The sequence below is a fragment of the Drosophila persimilis genome, unplaced genomic scaffold, assembly GCF_003286085.1.
Source record: "Drosophila persimilis strain 14011-0111.01,24,50 unplaced genomic scaffold, DperRS2 tig00000002-arrow-pilon, whole genome shotgun sequence".
In the NCBI taxonomy this organism is placed as follows: Eukaryota; Metazoa; Arthropoda; class Insecta; order Diptera; family Drosophilidae; genus Drosophila; species Drosophila persimilis.
The window spans coordinates 18,634,015-18,656,482 of NW_020825289.1; the positions used below are offsets into that span (position 1 = coordinate 18,634,015).

The window sequence follows — 22,468 nt, forward strand, 5'->3', positions numbered from 1 at the left end:
GCAGGGGTCTTCGGACTTGGCTCAATGCTGTCTCGCTTTCGTTCGACCAACTAACATTGTCCTTAATTCGACCAGTGGAAAAGCCAACAAACTTTGATTAAGTGCGTAAATTTCTGGGCTTTTGGCCGTTCTTCATTTTGATTGCGGCCGAATTTCCACAAATTTTCAAAGCTGTAACTTCTTAACCAATGGTAAAATGTCTTTATGATTTGCCATGATCTCTGGGGCAAATTATGAAAACAGTTTTGCCTACAACTATTATGTACAAAAATTAGATACTAAATAGAACCTATTATACACATAGGCAGAGCCTATTCTTCATAACATTTATTCATAACCACCTACTCCTAAGGCCTAACTAAGAACAAAATCCAAAGTATTCTCCTAATATTTATATGTATAGCTGTATAATTACTATATACACAACTCATACTTCAATAAAAAGAAAAAGCAGAAAACAAAATCGAAAAACGAAAAACAGGAAAACAATCACGGAACAAGAATATAAAATACAGAAAATGTTATGTTTGCAGAAAGTGACAAATCCGACAGTCCGCAAATCCACAAAATCATTTACATGTTGTTGCTTGTTATTGATTATAATTCCAATTCATCGTTTTGGTTGTAGTGGTAGCCGTATTATGTAGTGTAGTATATTTATAGACCATTGTACAATTTATAAGTTGATATTTGTTTTTTTGATCGCAATAAATTGTTTTTGATTTTTTAGTCGGTAGAAAGAATATTTTTTATTTTTTTAATATTCATTTTCACTGTTCGCTGTAAGCCTTAAATTGTTAATATTTAAAGAACACATTAACGAAATATGGAATTATGTCCTACTGCTGCTACATAGATGGGGATAAATCAACTTTGTTTTAATACGCGAAGTGTTATGTGTTCTTAAAGCAGATACAGATATTGCAGACTTTTTTTATGAATAGCCACTATATCATTCAATTCACTAACTAATAAGATTAAATCTCGTATTCCTTTGTTTATCTTGTGACTATCACACTTAGAATCAGTTCGACAGAAAGGTATCCCTAAAGAAAGAATCTTCTCTAAGAAAAGTTTTCTTTGTTTATGCTAAAGAACAACAAAATTTTCATAATTTACTTTTCCATTTATTTCAATAGTTTTATTTGATTTGATTACTTACAACAAATACATAAATATTAATCTTTGTTTAATTTGCAGTGTAGTAATTTTAACTAGATTCGTTTAACTAGATGAGCACTCGCTTTAGCCGATATTTGTATAGATATAGTACATATACATCAGATATATACACAGTGGAGTCTGCAGTATGCAGTGTGTCTGCCTCTACTTCCCCGCCGCCTTCTCCTCCAGCTGGGCCTGTATGTTCTTCACATTATGGCCGCCGGCATTGGTTTGGTTGTGCCGCTGGAAGAAGGCATTAATGGAGCTCATTGATCGGTACTCCAGATTGTCGCTCATATGCCAGTCCACGCTGATGCTCTGATGCCGGCCCATGGGGTTGCGTATCTTTGTCTCATTGTACTTCTCCAGGAGATGCAGCAGGCAGTCCTTGGTGGTGTTAGCCGCCTCCTCTAGATTCACCGTCTGGTGCGTGTCGGGCAGTCCAACGGGCACGTCGCGGCTCATCTGATTGATGCGGAACTTGGCCCGTCGACTGCTGGCTGATTCAGTGACCATGTGATGGCTATTGCTGCTGCTGCTGGTGGTGCTGCTGCTGGAGATTACCTTCGAGGTGGTGGCCACTGAGGACTTTTGTACTTGCTGGCTTGAGGTGCTGCTCCGGGTATTGGAGCTGCTCATCGTGCTCAACGTGGACTGGTTGCGTAAGGACTGCACCTGGGACTTGGACCAGGTGCTCCCGCTACCATTGCCGTTGCTCAGCTTTGGAGTCTCCTCGATTGACTGCTGCAGGCGCACGGACAGCGAACTGACCTTGGTCTGGCCCTGTCCATCGTCGGAGCTGGTGTGACTCTGGCTGCTGCTGCTGGCGGCACTGAGGAGTCCGCCCCTGGGCGTGGGCCGGTTCCAGCTGCTACTGCTGGTCGCGCGACTGGTCCACTTGTTTCCCTCCTGGCTAGTCTCGGAGGTGCGGCTTGTACTGCTCTCAGCACCAGCTGGAGTAGGCTGGGGCGATGCTGGGGTAGGTGCTTCATTGGTGCCGCTGTTGCTACTGTTGTGGTTGGCGTCCCCTAGCTTCGTGTTGATATCAGCTAGCATGAGCAGATGGTCAGAGAGCTTGCGGATCTCGTCAGCCAGATTGACGCGCTCCCCGGAGCTGCGGCGCCCCAGCAGGTAGGTGGTGTCCGAGTTTCGGCGATCGAATGTGTGCAGATAGCTCTTCATGCTCCTTTGCTGCTGGGCCGTCGACTCGCTGCCGGAGAACTCGTCGAAGTTCTCGTTGAACAGGTGCTGGGGCGTGGGCGTGGAGGGGTTGGAGGAGCCCATGACCGGGAAGAGTTTCTCTCGCGACTCATTGATGGGCGTCGACACGGAGCTGGGGCTCTCGTTGTCGCCACAAGGCGACTCCTCCTCATTTGGCTGCTGGGCATCATCCTCGCCTTGCTCGTCGTCCGTCATCGTGGCTATCGACTCGCACGGCGAGGGCGAACACACTGGAAATGGAGGAGAGTTTTAGATTCGTTGGAATCGTTAGTCCAGTGTGTGGTTACGAGTGGCACACATAGATGGTTAGGATACGAGTATTATCAAGAAAAGTTTACGTTTAATTTGTACATGAAGTGCTTAGACACGGAATTAGTTCATGCTTTTGGGTTAAGAGAGTTGTATAAAGTAATCCCAATGATCATTATGGTATTCTGTTCAAATGGAATGGGTTTAATATTCGTTTTACACAGCTCGTTGAGACAGCAAATGGGGTTAGTTTGTGTATTCAAAAAGAAAGACCCTTTCCCTAACGGACAAGAAAACGAATGAACATGAGACAGACTTTGGAATAAACTGAACTGCGATCTCTGTGGATGATGGCTATGGATTTATATCTTTGGGCTTACCTGGTTGGCAGACCAGAAACTGTGGCTATGTACGAGTGTGTTGATCTATGTCTGACCTAGGATCGGGGTAGGTTTTTGGGGGATTTGGTTGGGATTGGATAGGATTGGGGTGGAGTGGAATTGGGAGATTGGCATATGGCTTCGAGGCTCGAACAAAGTATAGAGAAGTATAGTAGTGCTTAATGTTGGTTTTCTGTATTCAAATTGAAGTATATTTTGGACATATTTTGGTTGGTTTTGTCAATGGCTGTCATTATCACAGTGTCAAAATGGTTAATACAGGTGGTATCCGCTACAAGGATGCCAAAACTTCGCTTAATTCTACAGTTACTTAAAGATTAACAACAGTTCTGGCTGGCATGCTGGCCCTCCCTCTCTTGCACACAGAATAGACGTTGGGTTAACACAGAGAAGGATGTAGACTGACAGAAAGTAAGAGAAATAGAAGAGAAGGCAGGGCGCCTCTGTATGCGCTTCTCAGCGAGCCAACTCGGTTCACATTCACGTTAAGAACAACAATTAGTGTTTGACAAGTTAATCATGTAATTTACAAAGTAGATCCAGATGCAGGATGCAGGTGCAGTTGAATTTGCGGCTGTGGACGCAGCCATCATTTGCCATGGATGAGGGCATGCCGGTCGCGCTGCCGCTGAGAGCCGCCGCCACGGCAGTACTCACCTCGGGACGAGGAGATGCTGTCCTGGCCATGGGGTCGTCGCGGGTGCGGATAGCTCGTCTCGTTCAGGGGCGCAATCACATTGCCCTCCACATCGAAGACGTACGGACTGTTGGGATGCGTCTCCCAGCGCACAATGAAATTCTTGAGGTTATCCTTGGTGGCATCCAGCTCTTTGTTCTGTGGTAAAAGGAATAGCATGTGGAATATGACACATGGTTTTGCGCTATGCCATTACTTACCTCCAGGTCCACGGCACTGCAGAGCTTGGCAAGCTCTTCGCACTCTTCGTCCTGGTCCTGGTCCTGTTCCAGCTTCCTTACGCCCTCCCCCGTTTCCACAGCTGCCTTCACTTCTTCCACTACGTCGTCGTCGTCGTCCTCGATGGTCTCTGTGGACTCCTCGGAGGACTCAGAGGCGGCTGGTGTCGGTGACTGCGACTTCAGACGTGTCTTCGACGCCGATGAGGCTCCCTTCGCTATTGGTGTGGCTGTCGCGGTCGCCCGCTGCTGGAGCCATTTGTGCTTCATGCAATCTGCGGCTGCCATGCGGGTACTGCGGATGGAGAGACAGAGGTAGGTAGGGGATTTCCCGGTTATGACTAGACTCTAATTAGGAGTAGGGAAAAGTGTACCCACCTCAAGTCTTTTACCAACAGCTTGGCTATGAAATCCAGACACTCCGGGGATATTCCATTGAAGCATTCATCCTCGAAATCGTATTTCGCGATGGTTACATTTGACATTGTTTCAATGTCGTTCTCGCCCATGAATGGCGACAGACCCGAGATGCTGTACCATCATGTGTGTGCCGGGATGGGATGGGTGTGGCAAAGTCAATAAACATGAAATGTAAAAGCATGGTAAGTTAAATAAATAAACGCATAAAAAAACACCAGACCCAACACTTAATTAACTAAATTAAATTTTCTTCCACTGCACTGGGGTGGGGTGTCGGCAAAGTGAGTGAGTGTTGGGTTAGGACTCCCCCCATTTGATTATTCCACTTTTGGCTGGTACAAATTTTTAATTAGTTCCCGTACAAACCCCTAAGATACAGGGACAAGTCTTTGATTAAATTTTGTAATTGCTTCACTGGCGATAAATGTTTCAAAAATATTTGCCAAGAGTTTAGGAATATTAATGGCATCGGAGGAAGTGTAAGATTTACATTTTTAAATAATTGAGCGTGAAAATGTTGACGAAGAGGAACATGACTTAGTTTTACAATCTACATGCAATAGAGATCCGATTCCTTCTACTTCTAACATTGCCTTAACATGTGTCTATATCTTTTTCAACTTACAGCACATAGCAAATGACCCCGACGCTCCACATGTCCGTTCCGTAGGAGATGCAATCAAAGTTCACAACTTCCGGAGCCACAAACTCGGGTGTGCCAAAGAGCACCTAAGAGGGAAAAAGTTTACTATTGAGTGGTTGGGGGGTATAGTGTGGGATTATAAGGACTCACCCTGAGACGCTTGTCCGGATCGAATTTGCGTGCCAGGCCAAAGTCAATGATCTTGATGCGGTTTCCCTTCTGTGTAAGCACCAGGATGTTCTCGGGCTTCAGGTCCAGATGGACAATGCCATTGCCGTGAATAAAGGCCATGGCCTCGCACACCTGACGGATGAAGACGCGGCAGACGCGTTCAGTGAGGACGAACTCATCGTCCACCACGCGGTCAAAGAGCTCGCCGCCTTCAATGCTGCAGAGACAGAGAAATTTCAGGATAAAGGCCATCTTTACGGACTAGCAGATGACAAAACGAGGTACATGCATTGATTACTGATTAACTCATGCAGAGATTAGGGTCTTTTGTTTAGTGTCCCCACCTTATCGGAAGTGTTTAGCCTATAGTCCGGTTATAATCATTCGCCTTACCTGGCACACTCTAGTCTCTAGATATGTTATTTACAAGAGTATCGATTGCCCTGCCAGAACACGAAAGTCAGATAATACATGAACATCCATCCCATACGGACACGAGTGAAGGGCATCAACTAACAGCAGACGGATCTGATTCGGAGGGAATTGTGTTCGTGCGCTCCCCAAATTCCATTTTCAATTTGCATTTTCTTTCTACTGTAACACAAAACCCACCCATCAGATGCTTCAATGCCCAAATTGCATTCGACTCCCCCCTAAAATTTGTCGGGTATTGTTTTGGTTAGTTGATGCTCTTCAATCAGAAATCGAGTAAATTAAATTTGAATGTGTAAGGAACACTCATGCCTGATAGGGAGTATTATTAATCTAACAGGTTATCCTATTGCAATTTTTAAATGGTTGATATTCTTCTTTGTGTACTTTCTCTGTGGAAAATCTGATGCGAGCCAATCGAGAAAATCCGTTAAGACTCTTATGCGTATGATTTTCGGTTGGCTTTGTGTCGAAATTTGCCAGACGGATCTGAATGGCTGTCAGGATGAATGTACAGAATATTTGCCAGACTACATGTTTAAATATTTACAAAGTAGCAATGGCACTGACATTCGAATCTAGTTAAATTGAGATTGTTTCAGTTTATGTTTTCCCTTTCTGTCCCTTTTTTCTGCAGAGTTTCCGACAGACATTAGCCTAATGGAAACCGAGCCGGACTCTGTCATAAACTGTGCATTTGATCAAGGCCCAGATGAATAAACAATGTTCGGACTGGCTGCAAGTCAACGCTTGAAGAAGTTTTGCCCTGTCTTGCCCAAATATGTGTACATTATGTAGGAGTCCATGCTATGAATATGCCAGGACAAACAGTGCAAGTCAACAATTGGCTTTTGGAAAAGACGTCGGGGCGAACAACAGCAGCTGAGACAACAAAATCCTGAACAATTGCAGTGCTGCTCAAAATTAATGTAACTTGACAAAGACATTTTCGGGGCATTGTCTTTGGTGCTAGTGAGATGTCTATGAAAATGAAATTGTTTCGTTTGGCCATTGTTCTTCCCAATTTATGTTGTGGGCGGGGGAATGTGGGTCAAGGCCGTGGACTAATCAGTGCCCCACACCCACACCCACACCCACCTGGCTCAAATGTTTTTATGGGCCATTGGAGACCCGAACGGACCCTCAACCCGTGTCAGACAAAGAAACAACCCAAGAAAAGAGAAAGAAACTTTGTCCGGACCAAAGTCGCGGGCCCAATAAAAGTTGTTATAAATTCATATAAATGCTAGAAAGGGGCAACCTGTTGCTCAAGGTTTTCTCGCTCTCTGGTCGCGTTGGTGTGTGCGTAAAGTGTATTGGCAAGTGTGTTTGTGTGGGTGAGAAGTTTACTAGTTTACGATAATGTGCGTACGTGTAAATCGCATTTTATGCACATTCCCACTGATTGCAAGATATTGTGTGCCGGCAACAATGTGGCCAACAGCCGCAGGTCCCCTTCGGGATACCAACAAACCAACAAACTTGGGGAACACTGAATGACAAACAGAAAGTGACAGAAACATAGAGGCACAGAAAGGGAGAGATATATATATATACACACACACACGCACACGAAACGAGCGACAAACAAGGCAAAATCAACACATTCATAAAGCCATATTTCAACGGCTTGGTCACCCTTCGGCGCGCTTCCTTACAGTTCCAGGACGACGCACATCATTTTCTGATATTCGTATGCCGCATACAATTGTATAATGAGATGATGCTGCAACGAATTCATAATCTCCACTTCTCGCTCCACATTCCGCTTGTCCTCGCGCTTCGGGATGGGCACAAACTTGGCGGCCAATTGCAGGCCATTCGTCTTGTCCCTGCACTTGTACACCGTACCGAACTTTCCCCTGCACACAGAGAGGGGAGAGGGATTAGTTATCGACCAGCGTCCAGCGTCCAGCGTCCAGCGTCCCGATCCTTGGCACCTAAGTACTCACCGTCCCACTTCGCCCAGCACATCGAACAGTTTATGGGCATCGACATTGCGATTTATGGTCACATCGCGCATAGGAAACACCGGCTCCAGAACTGCAAAAGAGAGTATGGGTTTCAGTCTTATGTTAATACAAATCAAGCAATCAATATATGCTAATCAGATATTTGCCAGGATCATGGGAATACATACTAAAGACAAGTTGTACAGAAGCTAGAACGAGTAACTTCTTTGATGTCTACCCTATCCAGCAACCGTGAGTAAAAGTTCAAAGATTGAGTGAACTTTTTGATTTCAATTACGACTGACTCGGACATGGAATTAGGTTAGTTTTCCTTGACACTTGAGCCATCTATATCTGGCAAAGAGAACATTTCATCAGACCAACAGACCATTCCAATACCCATTATCAGTGCTTTATCAGCAGAATGCCATAGATTGACAGACTATACTCGCATTCGTGGATGGCTTATGGCTCTGGTCGGAAATGTTTTGGTTAGATAAGGTCTTCAACTGTCTGATTTGATTGCTTGCACTTAGTTTGCGGATTTAGATTAGATTTGTTGTTCGCTTTTGCGTTTCCATCACTCATGCCCTACCTAATGTGTTATGAGTGGCCAAGGACATGTTGGTAGGGTTACCCGTATTTCAAGCATTTCAATCATTTTCATTGTTCGTCTTTTCCAGAGTGCATTTCATATCGGCCTTTATGGCGAAATGGCAGTGGGCCTGTCTGGCAACTGAAAAACTGAACAACCGATTGTGCTTGTCATATATTTCGCAGGACATATTGCAGAGAGCTTACTGTGCTCTGGAGGAAACCCTTTTCAAAACTCAATTCGTTACTTATTGTTGTTTTTGCTGCTTGTCTGCAAGTTGCCAAACAAATAAAAATGACTTTATTCAATTGAGTTTTGCGGAGGACCAGGAGTATCCTACGAAACGAGGACAACAAAAGTGACGAGCACACATCGGATGTGTGTGTGTGAATAACTGGGAATACAGTGACGAATATGTGAGTGGAGTGGAGTGTGAGTGTGGCCAGCAAACAGTATAAATTTTGTCATATTTTGCCATCACAAGCCCCAGACTTTCCCTCTTGACATTTGGCCAGAATACTGGTAATCCATGGGGATTTCCCGGAGCTCTGCGTCCACAAGAAGGAAAGCAGAAATCAGTCGAGTTCAGAAATGTGCAATTTGAATTATTGATAATCCTTTGGAGTCGGGGGCAGCAGTCGATAGGCGGCACGCAGAATAAGAAAAGTCAGTTAAGCACTTGCTGTTGCTCGAGGGACGATGCACGATGCACGATGCACGATGCACTTATGATGGCTGTCTGTCCTGTCCCATTAATATGTAAATGGCGCACATAAGTATGCTTTGGAAAACACGATAAATCCTTAAAATCAAAGGCAGCAGCATGGCAGGACCAGGCTGGAGCAGGCTGGAGCAGGCAGGGGAAAAGTCAAAGGCAAAAGACTTTTCAAAATCGAAGCAAATGCATGGCATGGCTGGGGGTGCCGGCTGTGGAATGTGAATGCCGTTTTCTCGAGAAGAAACTTTGCAAATTCAAAGTGAAAGTTGAGGGTCTACTGTGAATAGAAATGGAGGATGAGGCAGAGGCATGTGTGTGTGTGTGCGTGTGTGTGTGACTGTCATTGCTGTTTGTCTGCATTGAGTCTCTCGGATGTGTATGCAGCGATTGCTGAGACTTGACGCCACGCCTCGCCTCACCTCGCCTCGCCGCTCCTTTCTGCTCCTTTCTGCATTTCGTTTAAACGGTTTTGGGCACAAATTTATGCATGCAGCTGCGGCCCAAGAGCGAGTGTGTGTGCATGTGCATGTGCATGTGAGTGCATTTGAGTGCACTCTGCCAATAATGCGCACAATTTAAGTTTCGGCAAACACGCCCAAACACTTGCATTAGAGAAGAAAATTGAAGAGGTCCTTTAGAGCCCAGTCTCCAACACTCACTCCTCACTCCACCCCCCAATCAGCAGCTTCCATTGAACGAAAGTTTTGAGGAAAGTTGAGAACTCTTTGGACTCATAATTCATTGCATTTAGTTGAAACGAAATACGTATTTCATAAATCGCTCCGCGACCCTCATGAAATTTCACCATAGCCGTAGACAAGCACTCATATATTATGCACAAACACTGACTCATACGTTCACATTCAGACACTCACACTCGCTGCGGTGGAGAGGGGAAACACGGGAGCGCACCAGGGGCAGGTGGCTCACATTCATTTCCTGGTTCGAGCTCATGAATAAATGAATTTATATCGACTCCCGTCTGGCAATGGCACTGCACTGCACTGTACTTGCCACCGCTTACCATCAAGGCGGGGCTGAACATGGGGCAACCCATATGCGACACGCCGAAATGGGCAAGGAGGCGAACGGGGCGGCAGTGGCAGTGGCACGTCTAGCCAGCGCTCAAGCCCGAATGCAATCGAAATTGGACCCGAGCCGTTTGAAGTGTTTTTTTCGTAAATCAATTTCAGTTGCCAAAGCATCGCCACAGCCATCCATTAAGCTGCGAAATGTTCTCGATCTGCATATAATATTGCGCGACCAGGACGAATCTGAGCGATATACTGAGAAAAAAGGTATGAAATCGAGAACTTCGGAACTATTCAAATGGGTGACTCATGGTATGCTTATCTCCATTAGAGAGAGAGAGAGATCTCGGTGTATTATATTTCCCCAATGGGAATTCGCACATGGCTTTTATCTGAAGCTTGAACTGTGTGGCAGACAACACTTAACTCTTAACCAGCTTATTACTGTTAAGCGTTTCTGTCTACAAAGCACTCTCTTTTTCTCTCGCTCTGTCTTTTTTCCCCTACATGCATCAATGTTTGGGTGGCTTTCGGAAGTGCAACTCGTTGCAAATTCAATTCAAAAAACTTTATAAACTTAATTTATGCACAATATCAATAAAAATGCCAGATAGAGAGGGAGAGGGGAGGGAATGAGATGGTATATGTGCACTTCTCATTCAATAGAGTACCACTTCCACTGCCACTGCCACTGCCACAGCTTCTGCGGATGCAAATGGCAAACGATTTTTTGTGCCAACGATGGCAATTTTTTCTGATATGAAAATCAGCAAATTTTTCTTTGATTTGCCTTCGCTCCGGTTGTCATGTCCCACGAGTCCTCCCACGATATCCCCCATCTATTTTCGCTCTTCTCATTTTGGCAACTGTTGCCTTGACTTTGAGATTAAAATGGAAAAAAGAATGGAACCAAACGAAAAATGTCTTCCCTTTGGTGGTCCTCCTTCTGCGCCATCGATTTGTGGCTGCAATTTGTTGCCGCCATTATTTTGAGTAATGCGCGTAATGAAAATTTTTTAATAACACAATTTGAAGGCGCTATTCTTGAGTTTAGCAATGAAAAAACATGTCGAACAATGGCAAACTGTTGCACATCAAACGTTTGATATCAATGTGCCACACAGTACGCATACGCCGCGTGCGCGCATGCCACAAAACCACGAGCCAGACGCCTTGGCATTTTAATATGAGTGCCGGCCGGGGCACGAGAACGAGCCAAGTTTGAGGATGGCATTTCTTCATTGTTTCCATTTGCTTTTAATAACACTTTTTATGCGAACAACTTAAGCGTCCTGCTCGTCTGGCAATTCATTCGTATTCGGAAAGACCACCAGACCCAAAGCAATCTGCGGAGGCATGCCACGCATTTAATGGCCAGGCTTTTGCGAATCACCGCACCGCACCCATGACCATATACCCGTAAATGGAGGCCAAAGATCGCCCCGCAGAGGTGTGTTGCCTACGAGTGTTTCCCAACATAAATAATATGCAAAATCAACTTGAGAGATGCTTTTAGCTACAGGCTGCACTCTCTGGAAAGGTCTTTGAAGTACTGCATGTCTGCTTTGTTCGGGCAGCTTTTGTTTGATATTTTACTACAGGGACGAATTCGTCAAAGTTAAATTAAAATTAGTTCTCATTGCACTCTCCAAGGAATTGCAAGTTGTTTATATTGTAATGAAAACTTTTCATTTTTAATTCAATGTGAAATGCAAGTAGCATCCTTCTAAATAATGGTGTGGAAAAATCTTCTGCAAATTAATTAAATATATACGCTATTATAAGCCTTTTTTCATTTCTTCTCGCTGCAACTGCAACATGAAATCTGGCATACCGTCTCCCGAAGGCAGCCTTCCTTCCATTCCTCAACTACTCGTAGTACTTCTTTTTGTGGACTCTTTGTGAACTTCGACCAGGCTACATATACTCGTAATGGCTGATGACGTGGGCCTGACTAATGGCGAAAACTGTTGCGAATGTGTTTGTACAGTTGCTAACAGATATTCGCCCGGTTATTGTTGCTGCTGCTGCTGGGGCTGCTACTGCGGGCATGTCTCTGCACTTTAATCAGCCTAAGTGCCTGCCAAGAGCGAGAGAGTAGGGAACAGCCAAAATGAGAGAGATAGAGGGAGATGGTATGTGGTGGGAAAATTAAAAAAATGGCAAAAGTTTTCATAGAATCCTGCTGAAGGCTTCCAGCCGACTGTGACTGTGAATATGGTGCCATTTCAAATTGGTTATTATACGGAACTTGCCACACAGTCACATATGCACATGGCACATCAAATGGTCATGCATAAATGAAAGGGATAGAGACGGAAGTGCTTTTCATGTATCCGCACTTATTGTTTGCCTCCCCACAATGCGAAAATGAGAGTGGCTTCAAGCCATGTCTTAAAACCACAAGAATTTACATAAATTGATATTATAGTTCAAAACTGAAGTCAATGTTTTCTGAATTTTCTGTGATTTTGTCACACTGGTAAATATATACATATGTACATTAGTATATAAGTACGATAAGCTGCTATCTGTGCCATCTCTTCTCCTCCTCTGGAACCGCCTTCGATTAGTGAAAAGCGAAGGCAACAGACAATTTATTTCTCACAATCGAATGGATGCGTTAGATGCGTGAAATGTTTGCAGATAAAACAAACTCAATAAATGATAAATGACACGAAAAAGTTGCCAAATTAAATGCTGAATTTTTTATTTAAATACAAAAGCAAACCAACAGCGAACAGAAAGGGGACCCAAATCAATATCGGGAATATATCCCTGTCCTGTCACATATACTCGAATTCGTATTAATACGTTTCAGTATCCCCTGTTTGGGCTCCATTTTGAACACGAGGCAATTCATCTTCATCATTTACATTTTTTTTTGCGTGCCTGTGGTTCGCATGCCATGCGTAAATCCGCTGCGACAACTCGCGGCGCGGATGGAGGGAAAATGAAAATCGTTATGGAAAACTGAAAAGTAATAATCAGTAGGGAGGAAATTCTGAGAACACCACCTACTCGTACAAGCTATCAAGAGGAGCACGGGGAGAGAGGGGAAGCACTGTTTCAGTGGCAGGCTGGGTGGTGGGTGGGTGGCTCACCCCCTCCTCCCGCGTTAAGCTCTCCTCTAATGCAGTGACAAGTGGTGCCACCACGACACTACTAGCAGCTCGGTGAGAGTCCTACTCGCAGCCAATTTCCAGTTTATGCAGCGCACTTTTGTGGCACACTCTTTAATTGGGCAATTGCCATTCAAAATTTATGCGAGAGACTGATGTCGACCCTCTTTTCCTCTCTCATTTTGAAGAATTTTTTTATAGCTTGAATGTCATTTTGCTTGGAAGTGGCAATTTTATTTTATTTCATTTAATTTTCGCTGCTTTTGCACAATGAAATTAGCATTCGAAATTTGTATGCAAGGGTCATGAGGGTAGGATGGCACCCTCAATTCCTCTGTCAATTGGGGTTTTCATTTCGCTTTTTAAGCGAGTTATTTCTATGCATTTCAATTATCATGGCCACAACACGCATACGCCATGTGTGTCGCCGATGTGTGCCTCTCTCGCATTTCTTAAATTGTTTCTTACCAACGCTTTGTGGTTGTCCTCGCCCATTCATGCGCTCTCTATGCTTGCCATTCGTTCTCTGGTTATCCCTTTACACATTCATTACGCTGGCTTTTGTGGGCACACACATAATCTCCGCCTCCTCCCACTGTGTGGGTGAGCTCCTTTCGCGCTTATAATCAACGCCGCTATTCGTGATGTGTGTGGGAATTTTTCCGTTCTGCTCACAGTTTTAATCACCGAAAGTTGAGCAGCAGGAGCAAAGCTTTAAGTGCTAAATTCAAACGTATTTCGAGCTGCATGACAGGCAGCACAGCATGCAGGGGCAGACATCAGCAGATACGATGCTAATTGATCGATGTGAGCACAGCAATTTCAAGCCAATTCCAAAGTTCAACAATGAGCCAGAGTACAATGCCTGGGGAGGCTGAGACTGCAGATGTAGACTGCAGACAGACGCAAAGATAAATAGAGGGCAGAGCTGGGCCAAAGAAAGGCTCGTTCTGCTGCAAAATTCCAGCTTCTTCCAAGGATTTTTTCCTCGTTGTTCTGCTTTGTCTGGGAATGAAAGGAAGAGGTGGCGTAGCAGCAGCAGCATCAGCATCAGCAGGCGTGGCAGCCACAGCAATAGCACAAGCCGCTTCAAAATGCAAAACAATTTTAAGCCAGACTAACGATGCACACCGCAATGAACTCATTAAAACTTTCTACCCGGCTCTGCAACAAAATGATATTAAAAGTGCAACCATTTACCGCAGACTGTGATGAAAATTCAAAATTGTGCGAATGTCTCAGGCTCAGGAGCATTCGGGGCATTTTTATCAGCATTTAATTAATTTAATGAGCAACGCCAACCTGTTTCCTGTCCCTCTCCTGCCAGATACATCTGCTAGATATACTGTATATACCCCGGCATGTATTCATGTGTGTGTTCCATTTCCCAGTTCCCTGCTCTTAATGACTCATACGTGTAATCTAAGGGCGACTCGTTAGCATAGAATCCCAAACATTTTGTGAATGAACGAGGCGTCCCATGGTGATGGGGCTAGAGTTGGCTCTTAGTTAATTATTGGCTCGCGCTGGCAGCTCCTGCAAAGTCTATTAATTTATAGCGTATACGCAGTGTTGTGCTCAAAGGCCACAAGTGCCACGCCATGCAGTCACATGCATCGTTGCGGCTATTTTGATGCGGTTTTTCGATGGGTTTTGGCGCTAATAGCATAAGGGATGCATAAAATTAAGCCTGAATTGTGACTCTTTTGGAAGGTCTATTTGGTTAACTAAGTTGTGGCTAATTTAACTTAAAATTGTGCCTATAAAATCTATCAAACACATTTTCTGACACTACGATAAGTACTTCTTTAAGTTGACCCAAAAACAGCAAAGCACTTTGAAGCCAAGAGCACAAACAGTTGAATTTGAAACAGCTGCGAAAACAAATTTCATAGGGGAACACAAAGAACAGCACTATTGAGTCGTATTCCGGACTATTCGACACCCTTTAATCAGAAGAAAGAATCTGACTGTTCTCGATCGGAAAGGCATCACAACAGTGTTCATGTGAAAGGTGTTTCCCAGATGTGTGCTCTCATTGCTCTATTTTGTCTACAACAAAATTATATAGCTCTCATAGTGCTCACTTATGTTGCGAGGTATTATCGAGAGTGTGTGTGTGTGTAGGCCAATGGTCGCATGAATCAAAGGCGAGGCCAGACACTCATTTTTAGTGGGCGGAGGACAGAGCCACGAGTGCGGCGAATTGTTGTCTGTGGATGCTTTAAACAACAATAGACAACAGCTACAACAATGCCGGCAGAAGCACCAGCGAATATTCAGTGCCATGACAGTGAGAACACATATTTGCACTCAAATCGAATTGAATTTGTTTTCGGGGGCACAAAATTGAATAACAGCCGTAAAGTGCAGAACGCAAAGGCTCGGCCAGAAAGGCTGCCGAAAATGAAGCGGAAGTGCATCCAACGGATGCCACATCCGGCTACATCGATATTTGGGTATTTGGGTGGGGGAACTGCGGGCGCCCATAAATAATTTGCCAGCTGTGGGAATTAGTTACGGCAGGCAGCAAGATAAATCAATTAACGCTCCGCGCCACAAACAAAACGATTAATCAAGATGCAGGTTTTTATTTAGGTATATCGAATGTTACCAATCCAATGGTTAGTGGCGAGAGCGCAACGGAAATGAGAGCTAATTGAAAGGTCATCCATTCAATGACACGGAGCCCGTGCCGGGGCTGGGAGCTAGAACGCGCTTCGGACAACAATTTGTTAAAATTTAACGCTTTATTTACTGCTCCTGGAGCTGGACTGTCGGCATGTGGGACCCGCTCCGCAGTTGTCTAGTGGCCTCGACACGTATTGTAAAACTGCAAAGGCAACAACGGACCTGCTCCTGCACAATGTATCGTGTCCATGTTGAGCGACAGTTTGACATCTCTAAATAAAGTTTGCACTTGCCAGCTACGTGGGCGGATCTGCCACATGCAGAGAGATACTGAGAGACCCCGCACACATACGGAAACACGTCAAAAGAGAGGGAAACGCGAGCCAGCCAAGTAGGGAAAGAGACATCTAGATAGGCAGCCACCCACCCACAGAGAGAGCTCAGCACGTTTGACAATTTAATGGTGTTGAGGTTATTTATACAATACGCTGCCGGTGCTCAACTATTCAGTGGATTGAAGCCAATGACATGTCCAGCCATAGGTTCTTACACAACCCCCCAGGGCAAGGAAAAGAAGGGGCCATTCAGAGCTTCAATTTACTTTTAATAGATCAAGGAATAAGTCCAACACTTCTTTGAAATATAAACATGTGCTGAATACATATAACAATAATAGTTGTTGCAGTATTTGATTGAAAGTTGATATTTTTTAGGTTAACAAGAATTAAGAATCTGTGATTTTAAAACAGAAAAAATTAAAAATTTATATTTTTCGTAATGAATCAATCTACTTACAGCAAATATTTTTATACAATAACATTTGATAAACACATTTCAACAGTTACAGTGGACAACAGTGCAACACATAATTGCAAGTGCTGTAGGTCCTTTTGATTGAAACTTAATCAGATGATTTCAAATTCCCATACAGAAATGTTTCATGTACGTGAAATGAAAAACATCAGAGCGAAGCTCTGGCTATGGGTGCAAATTGGTTGGCTATCGATGGAAAAGCATGAATGGGAGCTGCTTGCTCCCTGCCTACAAGGATATTGTGCGCAGAATAACATATTCGCACATATTAAAGCGGATCCAAATGTGGAGATATGCTTTAGCGTTTGTTGACGTCGAGCACCATTTTCCCAGTAATTATCAGCAGAGGTAAGCCATAATTCTCTGGGAGTGCTCCACTCTGTTCCTGTGCTCCTCTGCGCTGCATTGGGAAGCAGCTCTGTGCTGGCCGCCAACCGACGCATTACTCTTGGCCCGGCCCCAACGCAGTTACAGTTTATTGCGTTTCATTTAATTTCAGCCGGAATGGGCCAAAGCTCGAGAATAACGATCTGTTTGGTTGCGTAAAGGCGATTACCAGGAGAGATACCATTGGGGAATGGGGGCTATCACTCGGCAAGTCAATGCATTTCAAATGTAGTTACTGGTCTTTAATTAAATATCGCACAGAACTCGCAACTGGACCCAAAAATCCGACTATCGATAGAATAAAAGGTCGAACCCCATGTCGCATACGCAATGCATTAACTTGGCACATTTGATTATGGCTCTTGATTTCCATGGCAGCCGATGACGGGTAGAACTTTTGATGAATGCAACTGTGGCACCTCGGCGAGGCCATAAATCATCGAACAGGCAACATGGGAATTACAGAACACAGAACACCATGGGGAATAACAGTAGCCAATGATGAGGCTGATGACGTGGAATGCAAGCGGAATGACCTGCCCGGCGTGCAGAGCCGTAATGTAAGGCTGCTAGTAAATAAGAGCATACGATGCGACCAAAAGCATTTACATAATTTTGATTATTTTGTGTGGATGAGGGATACTCCTATATTCGCAGAGCAGCGTCCTCACCGCATGCATAACATTTTCAGTGGAATTTTGGTTGGGAGGAAACTGTTAGTGATGGAACTGCTTTGTATTATGGAAATTTCCGTTTGTCATTTCGGGCGCGAAGTAAGAGTCTCTACAGGCATACATATACACATAAATACACACATGCATACATGCAAATTGAGCTGCCTCTCTGTGGAAAGGGTGTTTGTTTGGTTTTGCATTTGGCAAATGCAATCTTAACAAGGCTTCCTGTCTGCCTGTCTGCCCTGCCAATACATTAAATTGCAATTTTAATTTGTTTAGCATGCGGCAGTCCACGCCCCATCTGCATCTGCCTCTGCCTCTGCCTCTGCGTCTGGCATTCCTACGCCACATGGCGTATGCGTTATAATCAAACCCATTCGTACTCGTTCTCACGCTCGTATGTGCATTTTTAATGCTGTCCCTGCTGCCCCAGTTCTACCTGCAGCTGCGGCCGCAAAAACAGCCAGATATACTTTTGCATTAAAAATTTAAACAACATTGCAGGCATGTCCCGGGAACAAAGAATGGAATGATTCCGAACTGATATTGTACATGGTTAGGGCCAGAGAAACAGACAAGTGTTCAATGGCTGGCCAGCTCCTTTTATGGCGAATTGCTTTGCCATGCCCTGCGGCTGGATATGTATTCAATTCTATAAATTGTTATAATCCCCAGATATATGCATATAAAATGTCTTTTAATTTGCCTGGTCCCAGTCCCAGTCCCAGTCCCAGCACATTCAATAAATTATCGCTGGCTGAGAGAGAGACAAACATAAATTCGGAAATTTTGGTTACAAGCCAAAATCGCAAAAACATAACCGCATTCATTCTCATTCATTCAGTACTCAACACACGCATACTTGCAGTCACACTTAGACTCACACTGACACTCTCGATATACAGAAAGCTATATCTGAGGAATTCGAAGAAAAACCACACAACTTGAGAATACTTAAAGAAGAATCACACAATTTGACTTCTGGTAGAGAAGAAAAGCAGGAAGCGCGGAATATTTACATAATTACTTGACAAATAGATAAATTATCAAATCGGGGCTATTGCTGATGGTCTAGATCCCGTTACTCAGTCCCTATATAGTATGTGCTCGTACAAAGTAGAGTACAGAGACCCCGCCGCGCCGGCTACGATGAGGCAGGGCCGAGGAATTTGCAACGTCAACTGAAGTGAATAGCAACGAACGACCTTCAACATGAAATGCGACGTAAAATAAATTTATCTCAATTATATATGTATACATATGTATCTCGAGATAGGTATATATAAAAGTCTCTCGATGTTCGTTTGTGGTCCGAGGGAGACATGGGGTGTGAGGGTGAGTAACTTCAAGACAGCATGTGAAAATTCTTTCGGTTTTCGACTGTTTGTTTTACACTCACCTTGGCAGCGCAGTACGAAAAATTAAAGGCAAAATATAAATTTAATTTTGAATGTTTTCGGTGGCGGCGTAAAAAAGAAATGAGAAATGTTTCCCCTATTCGAACAGTGAATGATCGCTGAATTTCTAACTATATTCCCATGTGCTATTCTTCTCTGTTAGCGGGTGCACCCTGTTGCTGTTTCTTTATGTAGAAATATGTACATTCTGTTCGTTTAATGACGCCAGAACATCGGTGGCTGGCCAGCATTTTTATGCAGATTTCGTTTTTATGTTTATACAATATCGATTCCTCGCCCTCCCCCCAAACAGGCGATGGAAAATTTTGTTATAATAATCGAATGTATTTTTTAAAAATAGTATACAAGAAAATAATGCATAGTTTCAAGTCTTTCTTGCTTGATTTGCGATGTATCTGAGTAAAAACAGAATGGGGAAAAATATCCAATATATTTTCATTATAAATATGTGCAAGCGATTTGAATTTCTCTGCGGTTTGGTAATTTCCGCTGCGAATGCTTTCATTTCCTGTCTGATTCAAGCTCCTTTTTTTCTGGAGCCCCGGGAAGATTCGAGTACACAAGATTTCCCATAATTACGTAGAGAGGTTGGAGAAAGGAAATTGAGAAATCAGCTTATGTGTCATTAGCACATAATTTAGCCGAGAAAAACCCTAGAAACACTCACTATAGTATGTGTATGTATGTAGGCATGTCTAAGGGTGACAAGAAACTGTGATAATTTGCCAGAAAAGGTTGGCCAATCGGTCAGGTTTCCACCTGCCGCCGCCTTCAGGCACCTGCTGCCACCTTTGCTGCAGGTAGACAAGTATTTCCGTTTGTTGTTATTTGCCAATTTGGGGAAAACTGCCTGGGAAAACGAGACGCGTAACCCTTTGCTTTTTTCTTTCTTTCTTTCTGGCTTGTGGCGTGAGTTGGCGGCACTAAATCAGGACGCCTCTGTGTGCGGTATACCATCCATACCGCTTCCCTTCCCTGAAGTCGCTCTCCTCGTGTTACGCGTTTGGTTTTGTCTTTCTTTGCCTGTCTGTCGAAGTTTTTATTTTGTAGGTTCTTTCATTTCTGGAATTGCCCGCCGCTCGCCATTTTTCATGCTACATGCTTTTGCCCACTCTTTGGGCCGTTTCCCTTTTAACCATTTCCCGCTTCGTCCAACTACTTGACACTTCCGTTTCCGTTTTTTAGGAGTTTGGGACTTTGGGCTTGCTTTTGTCTTTGGGCTCCACGGCAGATACTGTTACCACTGACTAACAAGCCACCCTCTCAGATCTCTGGCTCTCTCTTAACGTTCATCTGGTGTGACATTTATCCTTCATCGCCTCTTTTTTCGTACTTCCCCTTGGCTTTTATTTCAGCTTTAATATGGCAAAAAAGTGAAAGCAAAAGAAAAAATAAGAGAGAAATTATTTGGCCTCTCTTTTGTTTTATGCGTGAAATTTATTGTTTCTGACAATGGAAACGGCGGCGCAAATGTTTCCTGATCACAGTCCCGCCTTATCTGGACACCCTTTTGGGGAACGGATGGATGCCATGCCTCCCCCAACCAGAATACGGGGCCCAGAATTCAGTGTCGGGCATTGTCGTATTTTATTGAAATTCATGTATTTTTAAAAGCCTCCTTGCCCATTGGGATGCGGCGCTAAATCGTTTAAGCATTTGTTTTCACCATTCACAGCTTGATTTTAACAGATCCGTTCGGTTCAGTACGGTTCGGTTGGGTTTTTATCTGTGCATAAAAGTTAATGTCTTGCATCAGTATCAGCATCATGGGCCGAAAATGTTTATTGTTTTGGCCCTTTATTAAAGCGTTGTTATCCGCTGATACTGATAGCTGGGGCGGGAACAGACAACAGAGACATCTGCTAAGCCATAGACTTGTATTGATTTGATTTGTCTATTTGCAGTTTGGTTTTAAAGGGATTTTTGTTTGCTTTTTGGTAAGGCAGTGCAGAAAAGGAACTAATGAAAACCGTTCGGAACAACCATTCGAAGCCTGATTGAAAGAGTCATAGAGTTGAGCTCTTGAAAATACAATACAATTTACAATAATTACAAAAGTCCCCTAGCTTCTATCTCTGGGTGCATTTATCGGAGGCTATATACACGAGTTTACTAAGATAAAGCCCCTGAAATATATACTCTTATATAGTATATATGTAGATAGCAGCTGGCAATCGAGCGCAGGAGGAGTAGGCGACCCTTATCAACGGTGATACACAACACGTATACGCAGCGTTGACAGCGGCCGGTTTTCTGTTCGCCTGATATCGGAGTGCTCCGTTAGGTGGCCTTTTTGTGGCCGTACCACACCAATTAGTCGACTGCCATTGGGACTTACCGCCTTCCGGCTCTGAGTCATCAATGTAGATCATGCTGCTGCGTCCCCTGGCGCTGGCTTCCCGCAGACGTTGACCCGTGCTGAAGCTGTTGCACTTTTCCGTTGGCTACGAACAAATATTTGTGAGTATTCCCCGGGCGTAAATGTCTGTGGGTTTTGCTTGTTTATGCGTTTGCTTTTATCTACAATATTTAATGGTAATTATTTTATTTTACTTAGAACTTTTTCGCTTTTGCGTTTCAGCTTTTCAAATCAACTTCACTTCACTTTTGACTGGAAATCAAAATATATATTTGGGATATTTCTTTCTTTTAGGTGATTCTTGTATTTTCTGCGCACTTAAAAAATGGCACAAAAGAATTGTTTGCCTTTTGTTTATTTATAGCCGACGGCAGCGGTGGCGCACCACGTTGCGTATGCTTGATATTAGCGCGAAATTCGTTCGCCTGCGCCTCAGCGTGCTATTGTGTCATCGCGAGCGAGCGCCTTGCCTCAAACTGTTTTGGCCTGGCCGCACATTATTTGATTTGAGCCATTTTCGCCGCGGCTGGTGCTTCTTCAGCCATTTACCAATACTCGTATATGTGTGTTTCCTTTGTGGCCGCTCTTGGCGCTCCATTATAAATGTGTTTTTGGCTGATAACTGGCAGAGGCACGGGGCTGCGGTTGGCACGACTTGTCGCCGATCGACTCTCGCGAGCATTCAATATGTATCTATAAATAAGAACGCACAGATACAGCCAAACTTTACTCGATTCCGCTTCCAAAAGCTGTATGCACTTGCACGAGTATCTGTGTTTTGTCTGTTCTCTTTTGGTTTGTATAAAAATAAATGGCAAAGCAATTTGTTTGCTCCACCATCTATATGTTTTCTCTCTGGTTTTCCGCTCAGCTTTCGGCATGTGTTTGCAAGCGAGTGAAAATCATTTTCCCCGCCGTCGTTTAGCACATTCAATGTAGTTTTCTATCCCGCCTCGCTTTTGGCAACAGCCAGCACCAATACGAGTATATGCACTACGTACTCGTATGTATGCAGATCTATTGGTGCCGTATTCCCTGCCATATTATGGTCGCTTCTTCCTATTCACAGTCTGTCACTTTTTCGCAACTTGTTGCCGCACCGATTGTGTCACGTTTTTGGCTAGGACCTCAGTCTGTTCTCTCGGCCAG

The 22,468-nt window shown here is 44.0% G+C and overlaps 1 protein-coding gene across 1 annotated transcript; it reads right to left on the minus strand.

Annotated features, from left to right (window-relative positions):
- Window positions 1-1,166: 1,166 nt before the first annotated feature.
- Window positions 1,167-21,788, minus strand: LOC6593039 (serine/threonine-protein kinase DDB_G0283821). The gene is made up of 9 exons (XM_002017680.2): window positions 21,299-21,788; window positions 7,569-7,659; window positions 7,275-7,478; window positions 5,164-5,401; window positions 4,996-5,099; window positions 4,329-4,481; window positions 3,933-4,245; window positions 3,693-3,870; window positions 1,167-2,615 (listed from the first exon to the last, which is right to left on the minus strand). Exons 1-9 carry the CDS (start codon window positions 21,330-21,332, stop codon window positions 1,327-1,329), a joined length of 2,604 nt encoding a protein of 867 aa, XP_002017716.2. The 5' UTR covers window positions 21,333-21,788; the 3' UTR covers window positions 1,167-1,326.
- Between the last annotated feature and the right edge of the window lie 680 nt (window positions 21,789-22,468).

Bases quoted from the DNA above. Each gene is read 5' to 3' on its own strand.
- LOC6593039 (XM_002017680.2), bottom strand. From the start codon at position 21,332: ATGATCTACATTGATGACTCAGAGCCGGAAGGCG. The intron at 5,100-5,163 runs GTGAGTCCTTAT...TTTCCCTCTTAG, and splicing joins ATCCGGACAAGCGTCTCAGG to GTGCTCTTTGGCACACCCGA. The intron at 4,482-4,995 runs GTAAGTTGAAAA...ATGATGGTACAG, and splicing joins GGGGTCATTTGCTATGTGCT to CATCTCGGGTCTGTCGCCAT.